Source organism: Anolis carolinensis, unplaced genomic scaffold (genome assembly GCF_035594765.1).
Source record: "Anolis carolinensis isolate JA03-04 unplaced genomic scaffold, rAnoCar3.1.pri scaffold_18, whole genome shotgun sequence".
Taxonomy (NCBI): Eukaryota; Metazoa; Chordata; class Lepidosauria; order Squamata; family Dactyloidae; genus Anolis; species Anolis carolinensis.
Window position 1 is genome coordinate 4748624 of NW_026943828.1, and position 20499 is coordinate 4769122.

Sequence of the window (20499 nt, forward strand, 5' to 3'; positions counted from 1 at the left end):
GAGAGGGAGAAGAGAAGGAAATAAATAGAGATTTATTATTATTATTATTATTATTATTATTACTATTATTATTATTACTATTATTATTATTATTACTATTATTATTATTACTATTACTATTTAACTAGACCTGCCTGCACAGCTGCCCATGTTGGGCCTGTCTACCAAGTCTGGTCCAGGCCTGACCTCATCCGGGTCCCCTCCTTTCTGGCTGCAGGTGAACTGCAACTCCCAAAACCAAGGCCCCTTCCCATTGACCCCTGCAGTATCTTCAGTTGGTCAAGGGGCTCCTCTGTGCCAAGTCTTGTATAGCATTATGTTATTTAACCGTTGTAATGTTTTATTTATTGTATTACGGTGTATTGGCATTAATTGCCAGTTTTGTAAGCTGCCCTGAGTCCAACGGGTGAGAAGCGCAGGGTAGAAATAATGTAAACGAATAAGTCCAGTCCCAGTCCATTGCCAGAGGGGGTCACAGAGTCAGTGAAGGTACTGCAAGTCCCGTCATGCGTGGCCAGTGTGGTCCAGATGTATTTTTGGTTGGGTTCACAGTACTGTCTGGATGTCGGTCAAGTACAACTCTTGTCAAGCATGGAGTGAATTCTCCCCAAACTTCTCTAGTATGTTCTGTTGCTGATCAAGTCCTCTGTGAACTTTGTGCCACAGGAAAGGGTAGGAAAGGGTCAAGGGAGAGGCGGTGGGTGGGGTCATGCAAATCAAGGAAGCCTGGGGTGTCCATTCTGGAGGAGAAACAACATCTAGGAGGAAATAGTCCCCGCATGAAATCCTTGCTTCCCTTGGGTGGGGGGCAGGATGGTGTCTGTGGGGGACACGGGCAGGGTCTGGGCTGCATGTCCGTGGCACTCGCTGTAACCTGCGTGTCAGTAGAGGGAGGGCCATGGGTGTCTCCTGTGCCAAGTCCGGTCCCAGTCCATTCTCTTTGAGGGTTATAGTTTCTCTGGATGTGGGTCCTAGCCCATTATCTGGTGGGGGTCACAGTGTCAGTGAAAGTACTGCAAGTCCCATCATCCGCGGCACGTTTGGTCCAGACCCATCGTAAGTTGGGTTGACAGTGCTCTCTGGATGATGGTCAAGTACAAGGTCAGGAGCTCAATCCGACGTGGGCTTCGAACCCTTGGCCTTTCTTTCGGCCAGCAGTGATCTCTTGTGTCTGGCTCTTAACCATCTGCGCCACCGCCCGGTCCCTCCTCCCTCCTCCCCAGACCCCCCTTGGGTGTCCTCTGGGCATCATGCCGGGAGGAGGGCGAGGCAGGCTGCAGCCGAGGGTGCTCAGAGGGCTCTCAGCCGCCTTCCTCGTGCCTCCCTCGAGCCACCCTCCCGGTATACAGATGGGGAGGAGGGTGAGACACGCAGTGGCCGGGAGCGTGCCAGAAGGTTTTCTCTCTGCTGCCACGTGCCTCCCTCCCCATATTCTTGGCCTAATGCCAAGAGTATAGGAAGCATGAGGAGGAGGGCCAGAGGGAAGCGCCCAGGGGGTCACATCCACACACACACACACATACCCCCGCCTTACTTTGTCCATACCTGCCTTAGGGGGAGAAAAACATTCTATACATGTAGTAAATAAATAAATATACTCTGCATTTTGCACAAGCCCTTCTCCTACCTTCTCGAATCTGATCGTGCCCACTTTTTCCACTTACTGGTCGGTTGATGTCGGTTTATTATATAGTTTTATGGTGTTTTTACTTTTTCTCGTTTCAGTTATTTTGATTATATTGTTTACTTGCTATACGTTTTTTTAATTGTGTTTTACCTTGGAATCCTTGTTTATGCTGGGCTTGGTCCCCATGAAAGCCGCCACGAGTCTCTTCAGGGAGAGAGATGATGATGGGATATAAGAATGAAATTATTATTATGTATACACAATATATAGGTGTCAAGTGCAAATGCAGTTGTAAAGTGTAGAGGGTGCATGAGCAGCATAGGTATAGGGGTCTGAGCTAACTAAAGTGCAAGGCAGGCAGCGGGGATTATGATCGCGAACTAATTCAGTATGGTGCAATATGGTTTTATAATGTGCCAAGGCACATGATAAACTTAGTAAATTTCTCATGCTCAGTAAGACATTTGTGAGGCATCTTCCAGGACAGGACTGGACAGAGTGGATGCCGTTCTTCCCCAGGTTGGGCTTTAATGGCTTAGATTACTACGGACATGTTCCTACAACCTTGTACACATAACCCGTGTTTCTCTCAATCGCCTTCACCTGCTGAAAACCCTTTCTCCACAACAGAGGGTAGGAAATAGAGGCGGAAATGGACAGGGTTGGAAAGGGCTGGGCAGGAAGGAGAGTTTCCCGACTGAGCTGTGCCTGTGAATTTGCATGCCGTCCTGTGGCTCAACCAAGGGAGTGAACAGCCCAACGGGGACTTAGTCCAGGCGAGACCAGCATGCCTAAATGGGGTGTTGAATTTGCCAGGCAGGAAGGCAACGTCTTTGGCCTGAAAGGGAATCTAGACGTTCATGAAATCATCAATAAAGGGATCATTGTGCCTCTTAATATTTAACTTATGCTGGTAATTCACGGAAACCCATTATTCAGAGTGAATGACGCCCCGTCTATGGTCTGTCTAACTGTCTGCCTTGTGCTTCTTTAGCCGTGTTTAGGTCAAGCCAACAAAATCAATGTGGCTCTTTAGTATTGTACGAAGGTCCCTTTTTCTTCCGTCCGTCCCTCTTTCCTTCCATCAATCACTCATTATTTTCATCCTCCCTCCCTACTTTCCTTCTTTCCTTCTGAATCCATCCCTTATAGTTCATAAATTTGTGATCACCTTTGGTTGTTTCTGTGTGTCCTTGAGACAAAATGAAGTTCAACAGGGACAAATGCAAGGTACTTCACTTCGGCAGAAAAAATGGAATGCAAAGATACAGAATGGGGGACGCCTGGCTCAACAGCAGTACGTGTGAAAAAGATCTTGGAGTCTTCGTGGACAACAAGTTAAACATGAGCCAGCAATGTGATGTGGCAGCTAAAAAAGCCAACAGGATTCTGGCCTGCATAAATAGGGGAATAGCGTCTAGATCCAGGGAAGTCATGCTACCCTCTATTCTGCCTTGGTCAGACCACACCTGGAATACTGTGTCCAATTCTGGGCACCGCAATTGAAGGGAGATGTTGACAAGCTGGAAAGTGTCCAGAGGAGGGTGACTAAAATGATCAAGGGTCTGGAAAACAAGCCCTATGAGGGGCGGCTTAAAGAACTGGGCATGTTTAGCCTGCAGAAGAGAAGGTTGAGAGGAGACATGATAGCCATGTACAAATACGTGAAGGGAAGTCATAGGGAGGAGGGAGCACGCTTGTTTTCTGCTGCCCTGCAGACTAGGACACAATGGAACAATGGCTTCAAACTACAGGAAAGGAGATTCCACCCGAACATCAGGAAGAACTTCCTCACAGTGAGAAGGGCTGTTCGGCAGTGGAACTCTCTCCCCCAGACTGTGGTGGAGGCTCCTCCTTTGGAGGCCTTTAAACAGAGGCTGGATGGGGTTGGGGGTGCTTTGAATGCGATTTCCTGCTTCTTGGCAGGGGGTTGGACTGGATGGCCCGTGAGGTCTCTTCCAACTCTACTATTCTATGATTCTATGACCCTTCATATCTCCATTTCTAGGTAGTTCAATTTTCAACATGAGCCATGAAAGGAAAAGAGGATAGTCTTGGAAATAAAGGAAGTTTGCAGCTTCATGTTTAACCTTTTGCTTCTTCTTTCTTGATCAGGGAAACAAAGACCCTATGAAGGCATAAAAATAAAACATCAGTATCTAGTGGAGACTGAGGAATTTGGAAATCAAAGGGCAATAATGAAAGAAATCCTGTGGGAAGAAGAAATCCTCTCTAGGTGCCAATCTTGTGGAACTCAATTTTGACCAGAAAGAAAAAGAATACTCACGTGCCCATATCACGTAACTGTTGACATGGAGGAGAAACCCTATACATGCCTTGAGTGTGGAAAGCACTTCAGTTTGAGGAGCCATCTGCTATTGCATGAAAGGACTCACACTGGGGAGAAACCCTATACATGTCTGGAGTGTGGACAGAGCTTTGCTCAGAAGGGACACTTACATTCCCATCAAAGGACTCACACTGGGGAGAAACCCTATACATGCCTGGAGTGTGGACAGGGCTTTGCTCGGAGGGGAAACCTAAATTCACATCAAAGGACTCACACTGGGGAGAAACCCTATACATGCCTGGAGTGTGGACAGAGCTTCGCTCGTAGTTCAGGACTACGTTCACATCAAAGGACTCACACTGGGGAGAAATCCTATAACTGCCTGGAGTGTGGACAGAGCTTCGCTCACAGTTCAGCTTTACATAGACATCAAAGGACTCACACTGGGGAGAAACCCTATCACTGCCTGGAGTGTGGACAGAGCTTCGCTCACATTTCAGCTTTACATATACATCAAAGGACTCACACTGGGGAGAAACCCTATCACTGCCTGGAGTGTGGACAGAGCTTTACTCAGAAGGGATGCTTACGTTCCCATCAAAGGACTCACACTGGGGAGAAACCCTATGAATGCCTGGAGTGTGGACAGAGCTTTGCTTGTAGTTCAGGACTACGTTCACATCAAAGGACTCACACTGGGGAGAAACCCTATATATGCCTGGAGTGTGGACAGAGCTTTGCTTGGAGGGGAAACCTAAATTCACATCAAAGGACTCACATTGGGGAGAAACCCTATAAATGCCTGGAGTGTGGACAGAGCTTCGCTCATAGTTCAGCTCTACGTTCCCATCAAAGGACTCACACTGGGGAGAAACCCTATATATGCCTGGAGTGTGGACAGAGCTTTGCTCGTAGTTCAGGACTACGTTCCCATCAAAGGACTCACACTGGGGAGAAACCCTATATATGCCTGGAGTGTGGACAGAGCTTTGCTCGGAGGGGAAACCTAAATTCACATCAAAGGACTCACATTGGGGAGAAACCGTAGAAATGCCTGGAATGTGGACAGAGATTTTCACGGAATGACATTAGACATAAACATCATGGAATTCACCCTGGAGAGAATGGTGTTAATTGACCCCAGGGTGTCATTCAAACATGTACAAAAGCAACGCTTGCAAATTTTGGAAATGCGAGCTCAAAGTTGGGACTTTTCTTGCACTGGCAAGAGTATGGAAAGGAAAGAGAACTCCAACAATAGAAGAATGGATTTTATAAGTCCTTGACATTATACAAATGGACAATCTAACGCAAAATATAAGAGATGGGAAAAATAAAACGGACTGGACAAACTTTACAGAATTTATGAGAAAAAGAAAACTGGACATTGATATAGATCTGTCTTACATATAAAGAACATACTAACAAAGGAGGATTGAAATAAACAAACAGGAAAAATCAGGAAAGTGAAAGAACATTCTCCAAAGCACAGATGGGAAGTCAACTCACTATATGTATGTATGTATGTATGTATGTATGTATGTATGTGTATATATATGTATGTATATATATACACACATATATATATAGTCATTTTCCTTTTTTTCTTTTGTTTTTTTAAAAATATTTTTATATTCTATATGTGTGTGTGTGGGTGGGTATATATATACACACACACACACCTTTTTTCTTCCCTTTTCTTTGTCCTCTGTAAGCTATTCACTCTACCTTTCTATCTACCTATACGATGTTCTCCCACTTTTGATGTAATATACCACATAAATCAAATAAAAATATACACACAACAAAGTTGGGACATTTCATCACATGTGGTGTATTGTAGAAAGATTGAACTAAAATACATTCCATTCTGGAACGTAATTGAGGTTAAATGAAACTAGAGTTTTATATGTTGAGAATGTTGGATGATCAATTAGAATGAAAACATGGATAGTGACTGCAAGATACTAAAGTGAGAATTGACTATACACAGGGATGGAAGGAATGTTTTATTCCAACGCAAAAAGAATGGCTTATGAGGACCTGCAAATTAGCCAAAGTGAACAAACTGACAACAACATGGGCAAATGTCAGTTGTAATATTATTTGGAAGAGTGTTATCAGAAATAGAAGTGTGGTTATGTTATATTATCTAAAGGGAGTAGAATAATGAGAGATAAAAATTAACAGATCGAAAGAGGCCTGTTGCGAAAGAGGCCTATATCCACCCACCCTAGGCAAATCAGTAATGAAGTCCATAGAAATAATCTGCCAGGGCTTTTCAGGGACGGGTAGAGGCGATAATAAACCACAAGGTCGACCCACTGGATGTTTACACTGCTGACAAATAGCACAGCTATCACAGTACTTTAAAATGTCCTGCCTCATTTTGGGCCACCAGTAATGACGAGTGATGGCTTGTACAGTCTTAAATCTCCCAAAATGTCCCGCAGTTGGCTCATCATGATATGCTTGGATGATTTCCAAGCGTAATTTACCAGGCGGTACAAAAATCTGCCCATTACGTGATAGTACCCCATCCTCATCTTGTAAATTAGGCAGTATAGTCCTCATATCTTGAGAGAGCAATATCAGCTGTTCTTGCGTCCACCTATCCTCTTTTTGAGAGGACAACACCCGGTCATGAAGATCCTGCCTGTCCTGTACCATATTTAACAATAAACAGGTAAAATGGTTTGCTCAGAGGATATTTCAGCAGTCTTAAACTCAGGCTTCCTAGACAAAGCATCAGCCCTCAAGTTCTGCTTCCCCTCTACAAATTGCACTCTGAAGTCAAACCTGGAAAAGAACAATGCCCACCTAATTTGCCTTTGGTTCAATTTCCTTGCAGTCTGCAAATGCTCCAGGTTTTTATGATCAGACAGGACCACTATCTGATGTTTAGCCCCCTCCAACCAATGCCTCCAAACTTCGAAGGTTGATAGCTAGCAACTCTTTCTCCCAAATTGTGTAGTTTTGTTCAAACGCAGTGAGTTGTCTAGAATAGAAACCACAAGGCCTTAATCTACCGGACGGGTCCTTCTGCGAGAGCACTGCTCCCAGCACATAATTAGAAGCATCTGCCTCAACAACAAATGGTCTGTTCACATTTGGATGTACCAGAATGTTCCCATTCTGAAAGCTACGTTTCAGTTGTACAAATGCCTCTTTGGCCTCTATAGTCCATTCAAATGAACGCTTCTTTTGCAGGAGTTGGGTTAAAGGCACCGTCAATTGTGCAAAATGGGGAATGAACTCCCTATAATAATTGGCAAAACCCAAAAACCTTTGCACATCTTTTTTGGAGGTTAATTCTTGCCAGGTATTGACAGCGTCCACTTTTCGCGGGTCCATTTTTAGCTCCCTCCCAGATATAACATGTCCCAAAAACTCCACCTCAGACACATGAAAGGCACACTTTGAGGCCTTAGCAAACAACCCATTTGCCCTGAGCCTAGACAGAACCTGACGCACATGTTCCCCATGTTCACGAACGTTTTTCGAATAAATTAATATATCATCTAAATAAATCACCATAAATTTGTCCAAAAGGTCCCGGAACACATCATTAATGAACCGTTGGAATACCGCTGGCGCATTGCACAACCCAAATGGCATTACTAAATTTTCGTAAGCGCCATAACAGGTGTTAAACGCGGTCTTCCATTCATCCCCAGCCTTTATACGCACCAGATTGTAAGCCCCGCGCAGATCTAATTTAGTGAAGATGGAAGCTCCCTGAACCCGAGACAATAACTCAGGAATTAGAGGTAGAGGGTACCTATCCCGAACAGTGTACTTATTTAGCACACGGTAGTCGCACACAAGTCTCAAGTCGCCTGTCTTTTTTGCCACAAAAAAGACTGGAGCGGCCGTAGGCGAGTTAGAAGGTCTAATGAAACCCTTCTGCAAGTTCTCATCCAAATACTCCCTTAAAGCCTGTCTTTCAGGTACCGTGAGCGCATACAACCTGCCTGCAGGCAACTTAGCTCCTTCCACCAAGTTGATTGCACAATCATAAGGCCTATGTGGTGGTAATTTATCCGCTTCTTTTTGACAGAACACATCCCAGAAGTCCCGATAACAAGATGGAACACCTTCCATATCCCCACCCACTTTGTTTAGAGTTAAACACACTGGCGGGTCCAAGCTAATAGTTTTGCGAGCCCAATCCACCCGAGGATTGACCTGTGTCAACCAGTCCATACCTAAGATGACATCATATCTAGGTAGTGCAGTGACATCAAAAGTTAACGTCCCCTTTTGCCCTTGCACTTGCCAGGTTACAGCCGCTGTTTCTTGATCCACCATCCCGGAATGCAACAACCTTCCATCAGCACCCTCCACCCAAGCTGTGACTTTTTTCTTCAATATTGAGATCTTATTCCTTTCTGCAAAACTTTGGTCTATGTACGAAACGGTAGCCCCTGAATCCAAAAATGCCTGAGTACTAACTGGTCTCTGACCCATTACACTTAATTGTACGGCCACAAACACATGCTTATTCCCTCTAGGCAATTGCATCATAGGCCCTAATGCGCTGGACTCATGGCGCATTAGGGCTTCCCTTTTCCCGGCAGCTGAGACGGTTTTAAAGAGCAATTATGAGCAAAATGCCCCTCATTTCCACAGTATAAACACAGCTTTTGCATTTCTTGTTCTCACAAAATATCCTGGAAGAGGCCAGCAGCAGCAAGCATGCATGCATGTTCCCCTCATTAGATCCGGAACACACGTGTACACAGAACCCTGATGGCTTACAGAACACACTGGAGGGAATCACCCGCCCGTGTGGAAGTTGTAGTTCACCCTGCATGCAGAGCACGCTGAACCCCACCAATGATGGACCAAACTTGGTACACAGACCCAACATGTCCAACTAAATACAGGCGGAGTTTGGGGGTGATTGCCTGGAATCTGGGAGTTGTAGTTCACCTGCATTGAGAGATGCTATGACCCACACCAACAATGAACCGGGACAAAACTTTGTACGTAGAAGCCGCATGACCAACTGAACTTACTACAGGGGGTTAGGGGAATTGACCTTGGTTTTGGGAGTTATAGTTCACTCGTAGCCAGAAAGCACTGAACCCAGTCAGTATCAGATCTGGACCACACTTGGCAGACAGACCCAACACGGCCTGGTTTGGGGAGGATTGGAAATTGTAGTTTCCCCACATTGTTATGTATTTTCTAGCGGGAGCATCCATTCATAACAAAGACTATTATCCACTGTGGACAAAACATTTTCAAAATACATTGTGGGAAATCTAGCCATGTTTTGGGGGGAAGAACATGTTTTTGGAGCATATTATTTTCATTCTTAGCAGTACAGAGCAGACCATGAGCTTCACTGATTCAGAAAGGTAAGGCAGGGGAGGCAGCCCCAAAGGAGGGCAATAGAGGGGCTGAGAGAGAAGGGGAGAAGGATGATTTCAGGTCAGGGGTGGAGTGGTTGGCTGGCCACCCTGCCCTTTCTAAGCTCAGCAGCTGGCCAAACAAGGGGAAAAGAGCTGGCGGCCTGTGTGGGGCGGGTGATGCAAGATAGACCATAATACTCCCACCACGAGGAAGGGGAGCAGCATGGAAAATAATCTTTGGGCAGCGAGGGAGTCTGAGGTGGGGGTGGAAACGCTTGGGGCGGCAAGGAGGACCATAAGACTTTTGGGTACACTTTGAGAACCTCTCTTCTGTTGTATTGATGACCTTGGTGACCCTGTGGATCCAGGATTTGAGAATCGACCTCTACCTCTTTTGGACCGTGTCCAGGCCACAGCCGATCTGGCTGGCTGACGGTTGCCCCAAACCCTCTCCTTCTTCTGGGGACTGATTTAGCTCTGCTAGGAAATGGATCTGTCCTTTGCGAGAAGATGGGCGAGTGTGGGAGGGTGAGTGAATATGTGTGTGTGAATGGATCTGCTTGGTGCCAGGACAGTGTATGATTTTTCGTGCTGAATAGAAGTTACAAGCATAGTTTTTACACCCAGATCTGGTGTCACCGGTATATTCTTCAGCGCCGTAGTCTCAAACGTAGAGATTGTTCAGCCTCCCCTCTTCTCCAAAGAAAGCACACTGCGTAGAAAAGGAAGCGGAAGGAAGGAAGGAAGGAAGGAAGAAACTGAAAGAAGGAAAGGGTGAATCAAGGCTTCCAGAGCCACCCAAATATTTCTGAAGAAGAGCCCTTACTCACTTCACTTACTTAGGGGATCCCTTGTGGTGCAAGCATGATGGCCTTTCAAGTGTAGTGTCTTCGTGGTGGACATGTGGAGCCCTCCTATTCCTGACCCGCATGTTTGTTCTTCCGCAGTGAGGGCATCTCATTCCAGATGGAAGGAGGTCCCGGTCTGGGTTGGTTTGGCATGCCTTCTTCCTCTTGGCACACTTCTCCCTTTCGCCCTAAATTCATGCCTCTTCCAATTCCACAGCACTGCTGGTCACAACTGACCTCCAACGGAAGCGCTCAAGAGCCAGGGCTTCCCAGTTCTCTCTCTGTGTCTATTACACAGGTTTTCAGGTTGGCTTTAAGCCCATCATTCAGTCTCTTTTTCTGTCCACCAACCTTCCATTTTCCGTTCTTGAGTGTTTTTTATACATCAGAGCAGAGTCCAGAGTCACTCCCAGGTATTTTGGTGTGCTGCAACGCTCCAGTGTGAGTTGGCGGAGGCTCAGTGGTGGTAGAGACTCTACGATGGCAGAGGCCCTGGTGATGTTGAAGACCTAGTGGTGGTGGCGGGAGGCCTAGTGATGGTGGGCACGCAGCTATGGTGGAGGCCTCCTGATAGTGAAGCAGTGGCTCTTTCTTCTCAGTCTGGATTTCTCTGCTCTTTTCTCTTCAGCTGGTGAGTCCTAACTTCTTCCTGGAACTTTGGTGGGTAGCCAGTCTCACCAGGTATCAGCTTCACTACTATTCCCATCATCCAAAGTCAATCCCCCCAAAACCAGCAGTACTTAAATATGGTCATGGTGGGTCTGTGCCAGATTTGGTCCCGATCCATCCTCAGTGGGATTCACAGTGCTCCCTGGAAGTTCTCCCTGAACTGTAATTCCCATCATCCGGGATCAATTCCCCCTCCCAACAACCTCTCCAGTATTTTAAGATGGTCATGTGGGATATCTGGGCTACGTTTGCACCAATTCATTTCGTGTGGGAATCACAATTCTCTCTGGAAGTGGGAGCCATCTTGGAAAACAAATACACACACACACACACATGCTTGGGTACCCAGTGTTGCCCGGGTTATTTGAAAAAGTCCTTTTTATTTTACAGAATGCATAAGGTTGTGAGTAAACTACAACTCCCATCATGGCAGGTTAACTCCCTCAAAATCCATCACTGGTTAAAGTGTGTCATATTGGGCAAATCTGCTCTCTAGATGCATCATCAGAGGGGTCCGTGGGATCTCTGGCTGCAGGGTGAACTGCAGCTCCCACCATAGAATCATAGAATCATAGAATAGTAGAGTTGGAAGAGACCACATGGGCCATCTAGTCCAACCCCCTGCTAAGAAGCAGGAAATCGCATTCAAAGCACCCCCGACAGATGGCCATCCAGCCTCTGCTTAAAAGCTTCCAAAGAAGGAGCCTCCACCACATTCCGGGGGAGAGAGTTCCACTGCCGAACAGCCCTCACAGTGAGGAAGTTCTTCCTGATGTTCAGGTGGAATCTCCTTTCCTGTAGTTTGAGACCCATGGTGGGTCTGTTCCCCCCAAACCCCTCCCACCATGGTTAATCATAGTGGTTCTGTGTGCCAAATTTGGTCCCTGTATTGTCGGTGGTTGTCACAGTGTCTCCGGATGTAGGTGAACTATAAACCCCAGTACCAACAACTCCCAAATGTCCCCCCAAAACCTACCAGTATTCCAAATTGGCCATGTCAGATATGCGTGCCAAATTTGGTGCAGATCCCTTGTTGTTCGCATACACAGTGCTCTCTGGATGTAGGTGAACTATAATTCCTATAAATCAAGGCGACTTTCCCCTAAAGCCCTCCTGCATTTTTGTTGGTCATGGGGGCTCTGTGTGCTAAGTTAGGTTCGGGGCCATCCTTTGTGGGGTGAACTATAAACCCCAGTATCTACAACGGCTATAAATTAAGGGGAATTCCCCCACAAACCTCTCCAGTATTTTTCTTTGGTCATGAGGGTTCTGTGTGCCAGTTGCAGTCCAGGTCCATTGTCAGTGGGGGTCACAGTGCTGTGTCTTGATGCAGAGTGAACTACAACTTCCATCATGTGGAGTCAGTCCCCAATTGTGGACCTGTGTCTTCAGGGGGAGTGTAACCCCGTCTAGCGCAGGCTGTAACCCTATAACCTCTTTGGCCTTCTGACTGACCAGGAGGACCTCCGTCTTGTCTGGATTCAGTTTCAGTTCATCCGCCCTCATCCAGACCATCAGAGCTGCCAATCACCAGTTCAGGACCTGAGCAGCCTCCTGAGCAGGAGGAGGAAAGGAGGAGCGGAGGTGGACGTCACCTGGGAGCACATGACGTTGAACTCCAGAACTCCGGATGATCTCTCCCAGTGGCTTCATGTACATGTTCAACAACATGGGTGACAAGACTGAACCCCACAGGACCCCACAAGAGAATGGCCGTGGGGCCGAGCAGGTGTCCCCCAGCAACGCCTTCTGAGAGCGACCTTCCAGGAAGGAAAACAGTGCCTCCAAACTCTATTCCTGTGAGGCATCCCAGAAGGAGACCGTGGTCTATGGTATGGAAGTCGGAAGTGAGGTCCAGGAGAACCAAGAGGGACACCCTCCCCCCGTCCAGTTCCCTGCTTAGATCATCTGCTGAGGAGACCAAGACTGATTCAGTTCCATGACCAGGCCTGAAGCCAGACTGCGCCCGATCTAGACACTCAGTGTCTTCCAAGAACACCTGGAGTTGCAAGGCAGTTGCAAGGAGTTGTAAGGAGGCCTTAACCACCACCACACAGAGTCCCCTTTGTCTCCACAAAGCAAAGTCAAAGGGGTCATCAGGCCGGAAAAAAGCCATGTCATCGAGACTGAATCCTCAGGACTCCACGACACAATGGTTGCAGGGCCGAGAAGGTGTCCCCCAACAACACCCCCAGGAAGGGCCGGAGCCACTGCTGAACGGTGCCCCCAAGTCCCATTCCCACGAGGCATCCCAGAAGACCGTGGTCTAAGGTATTTAAGGCCCCTGAGAGGTCCAAGAGAACCAAGAGGGACACCCTCCCCCGGTCTAGGTCCCTCTGCTCCTCCCCTCCTCCCCACACAAGGAGCGAAGAAGACTCACTGGAATGTGGACCAAACCAGGCGACACAGGTACAGGCAACGGACAAGGAACAAGAACCGAGAGAGAGAGAGCGACTACCTGCCTTCCTTCCTGCTGTGAACGGGGAAAGTGAGCTTCCCAAGGGAAAGGCCTTCAGAGGGAGATGCTGCAGCGCATCACAAGGGTCTCCATGGCGCCCCCTGCAGGCACGGAACAGCCATCCAGGGAGGGAGGGGGGAGGGAGGAGCTCCCTTGATGGACCAGGACCAGAGGAGGAGCAAGACAGGAAAGCCATTGGAATAATATATTATAATAATTATTATATCATAAGTCTAATTTGACTTTGCTCAAAGCACAGGACCATATATTTTGGCAAAGGGGCGATTTGCATGAAGTCCAAAGGAATGGATTGACAACAAATCGGATAGAATAAATATATTATATTATTATAATTATTTTATCCTATCCAATTTGATGTCAGTAATATTATAATATAGCAATAATCATACAATAATTTAATAAGTGTAATATATTATAATGGCAAAATATATAATATAATAATATGTGATAAAATAATGCAATATATTATTATTCTATTTAATAATAATATAAAAATAAGAGACTATAACATTGACTGTCGGCTCACTACAGCCACTCCTGAATGAATACACGAGACTCGCTGTGTTGTCACCAGAAACTTTACTGCAGGAAACATCGACATGAAAAAGCCAAGCATGGGAGGCGTCGGCCAGCATTCCTTTATATACCCTCCCCCCTCATTTGAAAACGCATTTCCCGCCCAACAAAACCCCGCGAAGTTTCCCCGCCAAGTCCAGCAGCCGTTTCTTCTCAGGATCCCGGGATGCAGGTGCCTTATCACAATCACAATCACAATGTCAGTGACCCTGAAACTCAGCGCCATATCCAGGCTCTAGTAGCAGGGTTCTGACATGGCGTCCTCCTCCCCCTCGTCCTGAAAGGAAAAGATTAAATACAACTATTGTTCTCCGCTGCCCAACGTTCCTTTGTACTTTTTCAATAGGCTGCACTTTCCCTAAATCCTTGGGCAACCTCAGCTGATATGTTACTTCATTTATCCTTTTTGTAACTCTGAATGGGCCTATATAGCGTGGTGCCAATTTCTTCGATGGAAATCCCAACTTCAGATTTTTCGTACTCAGCCAAACTAGATCTCCTTCGCCCAATTTGTCCCCTTCTCGGCGCCTACGATCAGCAGAGAGTTTGTACTTTCTTTGCGTTTCTCGTAGTGCCTCCACCACGTCCTGCCACCTGCTCCGTCCCCCAGAGGTTTGGTTTGCATTTTTTTATAGTTGTAGGAATAGCATCTGTTTGCATTTGCTCCAGGGTTGCTGCAGATTCTGCAGCAGTCTGATGGTTTAGCCTGTTTGCAAGTCTTTGCCGCTTGCAGCCTGCAAATGTGTCATTTTGTAGATAGAAGGCTCCATGTTGAGAAGCCTTTTCTGCCTTCTAGACTGAAGAAGAAACAACTTAGATGTGCTTGTGTGGCCGAGCCAGGCCAACTCTGAAAAGGCCATCGTAAGTACTGACCTGCCTTTAAAACCAGCGCTGAGTATAGATAGGGGAAAGACCTGTTCTTTCCAATAGCCTTGGCACTGGGGCAGAGAACATCTCTGGATTTCTTTGCCACTGGAGAAGCCCTACCAACTTTGCCTCAAAAACTAGCTTTGAGCTTAGATAGTTGTAGATCTTTTGATAGCAGCTCAGGGCGAGGGTGAAGAGGATCTCAGGATCTCTTTGCCTTTGGTGGAAATTAACCCAGCAACTAAAGGGGAAAAGCAAGCAAGGAACATCTGCAAGGTTTTATAAGTGGATTGTTTTTATTTGCAACCTTAATTACATGTGCCAAGTCTGCCAAGGACTTTGTGAAAATAAAATTTTGTTTGATTGTTCTACTTGAAGTGCCTTTGGTTACTGGGATTTCCAGAGCTTCTAAGTAAGGCCCCCGCAGTTCACCTGGGCAAAGGAAGAAGCACAGCCTAAAGCTTAAAAAGGTGCCTGGGTGTGACGGCATACTGTGGAAGAGGCCTAAGTGAGGCTTAACTGTGCCTGTCCCCTGGGCTGAGTGGGTTGCTAGGAGACCAAGTGGGTGGAGCTTAGGCTTCTAACTGTCAGCAATAGGATAAAAACAATTATTCATTTTCTTCTACTTAGGACTTTATTTTTCTTTTATTTTTGTTGTTGGCACCTAGGGGCAAGTGTCACGCTCACTTCAAACGACCAGCATGAACGCAGATCAAAGGCAGCTGCTATCAAAACCAATCTTTATTGAAGAATACACGACTTGGGAAAAGTCGAGAATGACATAATGTTTACATACAACCACTTTTATTACCTTTGCTACTACGTCACATCACACGTAAATATCATCACCAAAACCCCACCCCCTGTATCACATTTCTACCATTTTCACACAAACTACTCATTATACTTGTTTACATTTTCACTCCACCGGTTCCCAGGCTGTGCTGCCAGGTGTTCCAGGAGCGCGCTTTGTTATGGCTCCAATTTCCAGAGCTTGCAGACTCAGCTCTGGGAATTGGCCCCATGACATGGTGCCCCTCCTTTCGCCGACCCCTCCTGTGCTCTCTCCGTCTTGATCCTGAAATAAATCAAACAGGAATACTATGTATCCATTTTATCCAAAGTACCCATATACTTTTTTAACAAGCTGCGATGGAATACAGGATGTATTTTTCCCAGACTTTTCGGCAAGAACAATTGGAAAGTCACTTCGTTTATGACTTTCTGTACTCGGAAGGGTCCAATGAAATTGGGGCCCAGCTTTTTTGAAGGTAGGCCTAGTTTCTGTGTGCTTAGCCACACTAAGTCCCCTTCTTTTAGTTTATCGCCTTCCATCCTTTTTTTATCTGCGAATGTCTTATATTTTTTGTGCGCCTCCTTTAAGGATGCAGTCACCTAACCCCAACATTCTAGCATTTGGGCTTTCCATTTCCCTGTCCCTATTTCTTCATTCTCTGCCCAAGTTGGCAATTGGGGGAGAGGCTGGACCTCATATCCATAAACTATTTCGAATGGGGTTTTATTTGTTGCAGAATGGACAGTAGAATTAAAGGCTAGTTCAGCGAAGGCTAGCCACTTAGACCAATCGTTTTGTCTCATATTAGAGTATATGCGAAGGAATTGCCCAAGCGTCTGTTGGGTACGTTCTACCGCCCCGTTTGTCATGGGGTGAAAAGCAGAACTTAGGCTCCTTTCTGCTCCTAGCATTTCCAAGTATTTCCCCCAGAATTTTGCCGTAAATTGAACACCCCTATCGCTGACCACCCTACTAGGACATCCATTAAGTTTGTAAATGTGGTTTATGTATAATTCAGCCAATTTCTCTGCTGATGGTAATTTCGCAAGTGCTATGAAGTGAGCCTGCTTGGAAAACAGGTCTAACACTGTCCATATATAACGATGTCCTTTACTGACAGGCAATTCTCCCACAAAGTCCATAGCTACACATTCCTAAGGTCTGGTAGGTTCTGTCACCGGTTGCAACAGACCCATTGGCTTCCCTCCCCTCGATTTATTCATGGCACAATCATCACATTGGGTAACATAATTTTTATGTCCTTTCTCATCCCTGGCCACCAACAATGTTTTGCTATTGCCTTCGTTGTCTTTGTAATCCCCATATGACCAGCGCTCTGGTTATTATGAAAACGATGCAAAATCTTAGTCCTTAACATTGCTGGAATATACAGTTTCTTTTTCACAAACCAAATTTCTCCCTTCTTCTCCCCTTTTTCTGTGTTGGATGAAATCCACTGATCCCTTTCATATGATTGTATCAGTTCCTTTTCCCAACTATCCCCTTCGTCAAATTTGACTACGGCCGTACTCTCCCTTTGGGCTTGTGCCCTTGTACTGACAGCTAAACCCCATTGCCTTTCGGAAAACAAAGTTCCTTCCTTTGCTGTGGCTACATCCTCGTGTTGAGGCATGCGTGAAAGGGCATCGGCCAAGACATTCTGTTTTCCTTGGAAAAATTTCAGTTGGAAATTGAACCTGCTGAAGTATTGCGCCCATCTAATTTGTTTGGGGGATAATTTTCGTGGGGATTTTAAGTACTGGAGGTTCTTATGATCAGACCAGACTTCAAATGGAATTTCGCTCCCTTCGAGGAAGTGTCGCCAACATTCCAATGCCTTTAATATAGCTAATGCTTCTTTTTCCCATATGGGCCAGCATTTCTCAGTTTCGCTAAATTTTCGTGATAAATACCCACAAGGTTTCAAATTCCCATTTTGATCCTTTTGCAATAATACTGCCCCATATGCACAATCCGAAGCATCGCAATGGATTATGAAGGGACTCTGGATATCGGGGTGCTTTAGGACAGGTTCCTCCGTGAAGCGTTCTTTAAGGGTTTCAAAAGCCTTTTGGCATTCTGGCGTCCAACTCAGTTTGGCGCCAGGGGCTTTCACTTTTGCCGTCTCCTCTTTCCCCTTCGTTTTTAAATGTTCAGTAAGGGGTGCAGTTATTTGCGCAAAGCCTTTTATGAATGATCTATAAAAATTTGCAAACCCCAGAAATGATTGCAATTGCCTCCTCGTTTGAGGTACTCCCCATTCCTTTACGTCTGATACTTTAGACGGGTCCATAGCTAATCCATCCGGAGATATCCGATACCCCAGAAAGTCAATTTGTGTCTTATTGAATTCACATTTGGAAAGTTTTGCATACAGCTTTGCTTCCCTTAGTTTTTGCAAAACTTCCCGGACCAGTTCCACGTGTTTTTCTTTGTCCTCGCTTACGATAAGGATATCATCCAAAAATATGAATACTCCTCGGTACAACAGTGGGTGCAAGATTTCATTTATAAGCTGCATAAAGCAAGAGCCTCCGTTTTTTAATCCAAAAGGCAAAATTTGATATTCAAAAAGTCCGAATGCGCAGGAAAATGCAGTTTTCCAAGTATCCTCGGGTTTGATTCTTAATTTATGATACGCTTCGATTAAATCGAGTTTGGTAAATATACTCCCTTTCTTTAACATGGTAATCAGATCTTTTACTAATGGCATAGGGTATTTATTATCCTTTGTAATTGCGTTTAAATTGCGATAGTCAATGCACAGTCTTAAAGAGTTGTCTTTCTTTCTCCTAAATAATACGGGGGCTCCCAAAGGGGAGCTGGATGGCTTAATGAAGCCCCGCGCCAGGTTTTTATCAATATATTTCCTCAATTCCTCCTTCTCCTGAACAGACATAGGGTAAACCTTTGGTTTAGGTAAGTTTGCCCCTGGGGTTATTTCGATCCCCACTTCTATATTCCTTTTGGGAGGTAATTTACTTGCTTCTTTCTGATTGAACACATCCACAAAGTCTCTATATTCAGGGGGCAACAGTTCTTGGTTTATTTCCTCCGGTTCATTTCCCTCGCTCTCTTCCCCTGCTATCTTGCTTATTTCCCATTGTGTTTGTTGCTCTTTAAATGACATGCTCTTTCCCCTCCAATCTACTTCGGGGTTTGCCTGCTCCAGCCACGGGATCCCAAGTATTACATTATACGTGGCAATAGGGGCTACCACAAAGGATATTCCTCCCTCCCACTTGCCTACTTTACACGGGATCCCCTGTATTTCTTTCGTGGATGCCTCCCCAGCAGCAACCGATCCGTCCAATCGCGCGAACGCAATCGGAGCTTTCAGTTCAGTTTGCTGGCATTTCAGCGCCTCCGCTAATTCTGGAGTTATAATGTTCCTAGAGCAGCCGCAATCCACGAATGCTCTACAGGTGGCTCGATTCTCTAGCCCTGATAGGCAGATAGGCACTACTATCATGCATTTGTCTTGACTCACCAGCTGCTCCGGGGGTTCTGGGGCTCGCACCTCCTCCTCCGCTCGTCTCCCGGCTGCTGGCGTGGGTTTTACGGCTTTGGGGGGCTCCCCCTTCCGGGCCCAACATTCTGCCGCCCGATGGCCCGTCTTTCCACACACAAAGCATCCTGTCTTGGGTTTGTTGTCGTCTCCTTTGGAGGGGATCCCGGGCCGCCCTCCTGGTCGCTCCTGCTTCCGCGTTTCTCCCCGACCCCTCGTTGCCGGTCGCTGCTGGGCGCCGCCGCTCCGAAAGCGCCTTACTTGGGACAGGGTGGATTCAACGCGCCCTGCCAATTGAATCCATCCCTGTAATGACTCCGGGTCATCTCTGTGCGCCGCCCAGCTGAATATCTCGGGGCGCAGTCCCTCTTTGAATATCTCCACTTTGGTCACTTCGGACCATTCTGGTACCCTTTCTGCGAGATGGAGGAATTCTTCTGCATACTCGGGCACCGTTTTGTTCCTTTGTTTTATGACCTTAAGTTGATCACGGGCTCTTAATTGCTCCAGCGGGTCTCTGAAACGGTTCTCTAGCCCCAGGAATTGGGGCACTGACTTCAAGCACGGGTCGCGTCTGGCATGTAACTGCACATACCAGCTGGCCGCCCCCCTTTTTAGGGTATTACCAATGGCCCGAATCATGCTTCCTTCGGAGCGGAATGTGTGCGCATTGTCCTCCATGTATCCTCTGATGCCAATGAGGAAAAAGTTCAGCTCGGATGATTCCCCTCCGTATTCCAATTTGAGCTCCTCTCTCCTAGGCATCCATTCTGTGGCCCGTTGTCTCTGCATGGGTGGTCTGGGGAAGAGTTGCATCGGGTTCCCTTGGGCGGCCCCTTTGACCATGCCGCGCCCCAGCCCGGCGGTTGTTCCCCGCGGCTCTCAAAATTCTGCCGCTGCCATCGGCCCTTCCACCCATCTGAATGCGGGCCCTGCTGTAGCCCCCGCACCTCGCCTTCCTTCGTCGTACGGCGCATCCTCCCCATCTCCATGGATCTCCGGCTCCTCTTCGCCTTCCTCCGCCAACCCACTGGACCCGATCCCTGGTCCCAGCGGCCTTTCAACCCCGACGCCCATTCGGGGGGTTGGGAGTCCTGTTGGAGTTGGCGGCCTCAGAGTTCCCAATGCTTGCTGGCGATCCACCTCGCGCGCCATCCTCTCTCGGAACTCCAGCTCCTGCCAGTACTCCTCGTCTCCGTCGCCGCCTGCCACCGCTGGGCTCTGCGTCGATGCGCGCTGGCCCCTCTGGCTCCAAGCCTCGTCCTTACTCGGCTCTCTTTCGGCACCGTATCGAGTGGGCTCCCTCTGGAGATTCTCTTCCAACAGCGGCACCAATCTTCCCACGGTTTCCGACAGCCTGGACAAGTTGGTCTCCAAGATGGACAACCGTAGGGCCACGGTCTCCGGCATGCTCCCTCCAGACCCCCAACTGGTCTCTGCAGCCGCCGAGACGCCTCTTCCTCCTCTAGGGATCCTCTG

General features: G+C 47.0%; 3 protein-coding genes across 3 annotated transcripts in view; 2 read left to right on the plus strand and 1 right to left on the minus strand.

The window, feature by feature from the left end:
* LOC107983718 (zinc finger protein 160-like) overlaps positions 1–20499 on the plus strand; it is a 182851-nt gene that overhangs the window by 403 nt on the left and 161949 nt on the right. The gene's annotated exons all lie outside the window — the stretch shown is intronic.
* On the plus strand, positions 169–5726 carry LOC134294682 (zinc finger and SCAN domain-containing protein 2-like). The gene has a single exon (XM_062966274.1). The coding sequence runs from the start codon at positions 3940–3942 to the stop codon at positions 4963–4965; it is 1026 nt and encodes a 341-aa protein (XP_062822344.1). The 5' UTR covers positions 169–3939; the 3' UTR covers positions 4966–5726.
* LOC134294683 (uncharacterized) lies at positions 13836–19866 on the minus strand. The gene is made up of 2 exons (XM_062966275.1): positions 19003–19866; positions 13836–15794 (listed from the first exon to the last, which is right to left on the minus strand). Exons 1-2 carry the CDS (start codon positions 19864–19866, stop codon positions 15636–15638), a joined length of 1023 nt encoding a protein of 340 aa, XP_062822345.1. The 3' UTR covers positions 13836–15635.

Excerpts from the sequence above, each read along its gene's own strand:
- LOC134294683 (XM_062966275.1), bottom strand. The coding sequence starts at position 19,866 with ATGGTCAAAGGGGCCGCCCAAGGGAACCCGATGCAACTCTTCCCCAGA. Across the intron at positions 15,795-19,002 it reads CAGAACCCCCGGAGCAGCTG|GATCAAGACGGAGAGAGCAC; the intron begins GTGAGTCAAGAC and ends GATTTATTTCAG.
- LOC134294682 (XM_062966274.1), top strand. The coding sequence starts at position 3,940 with ATGGAGGAGAAACCCTATACATGCCTTGAGTGTGGAAAGCACTTCAGT.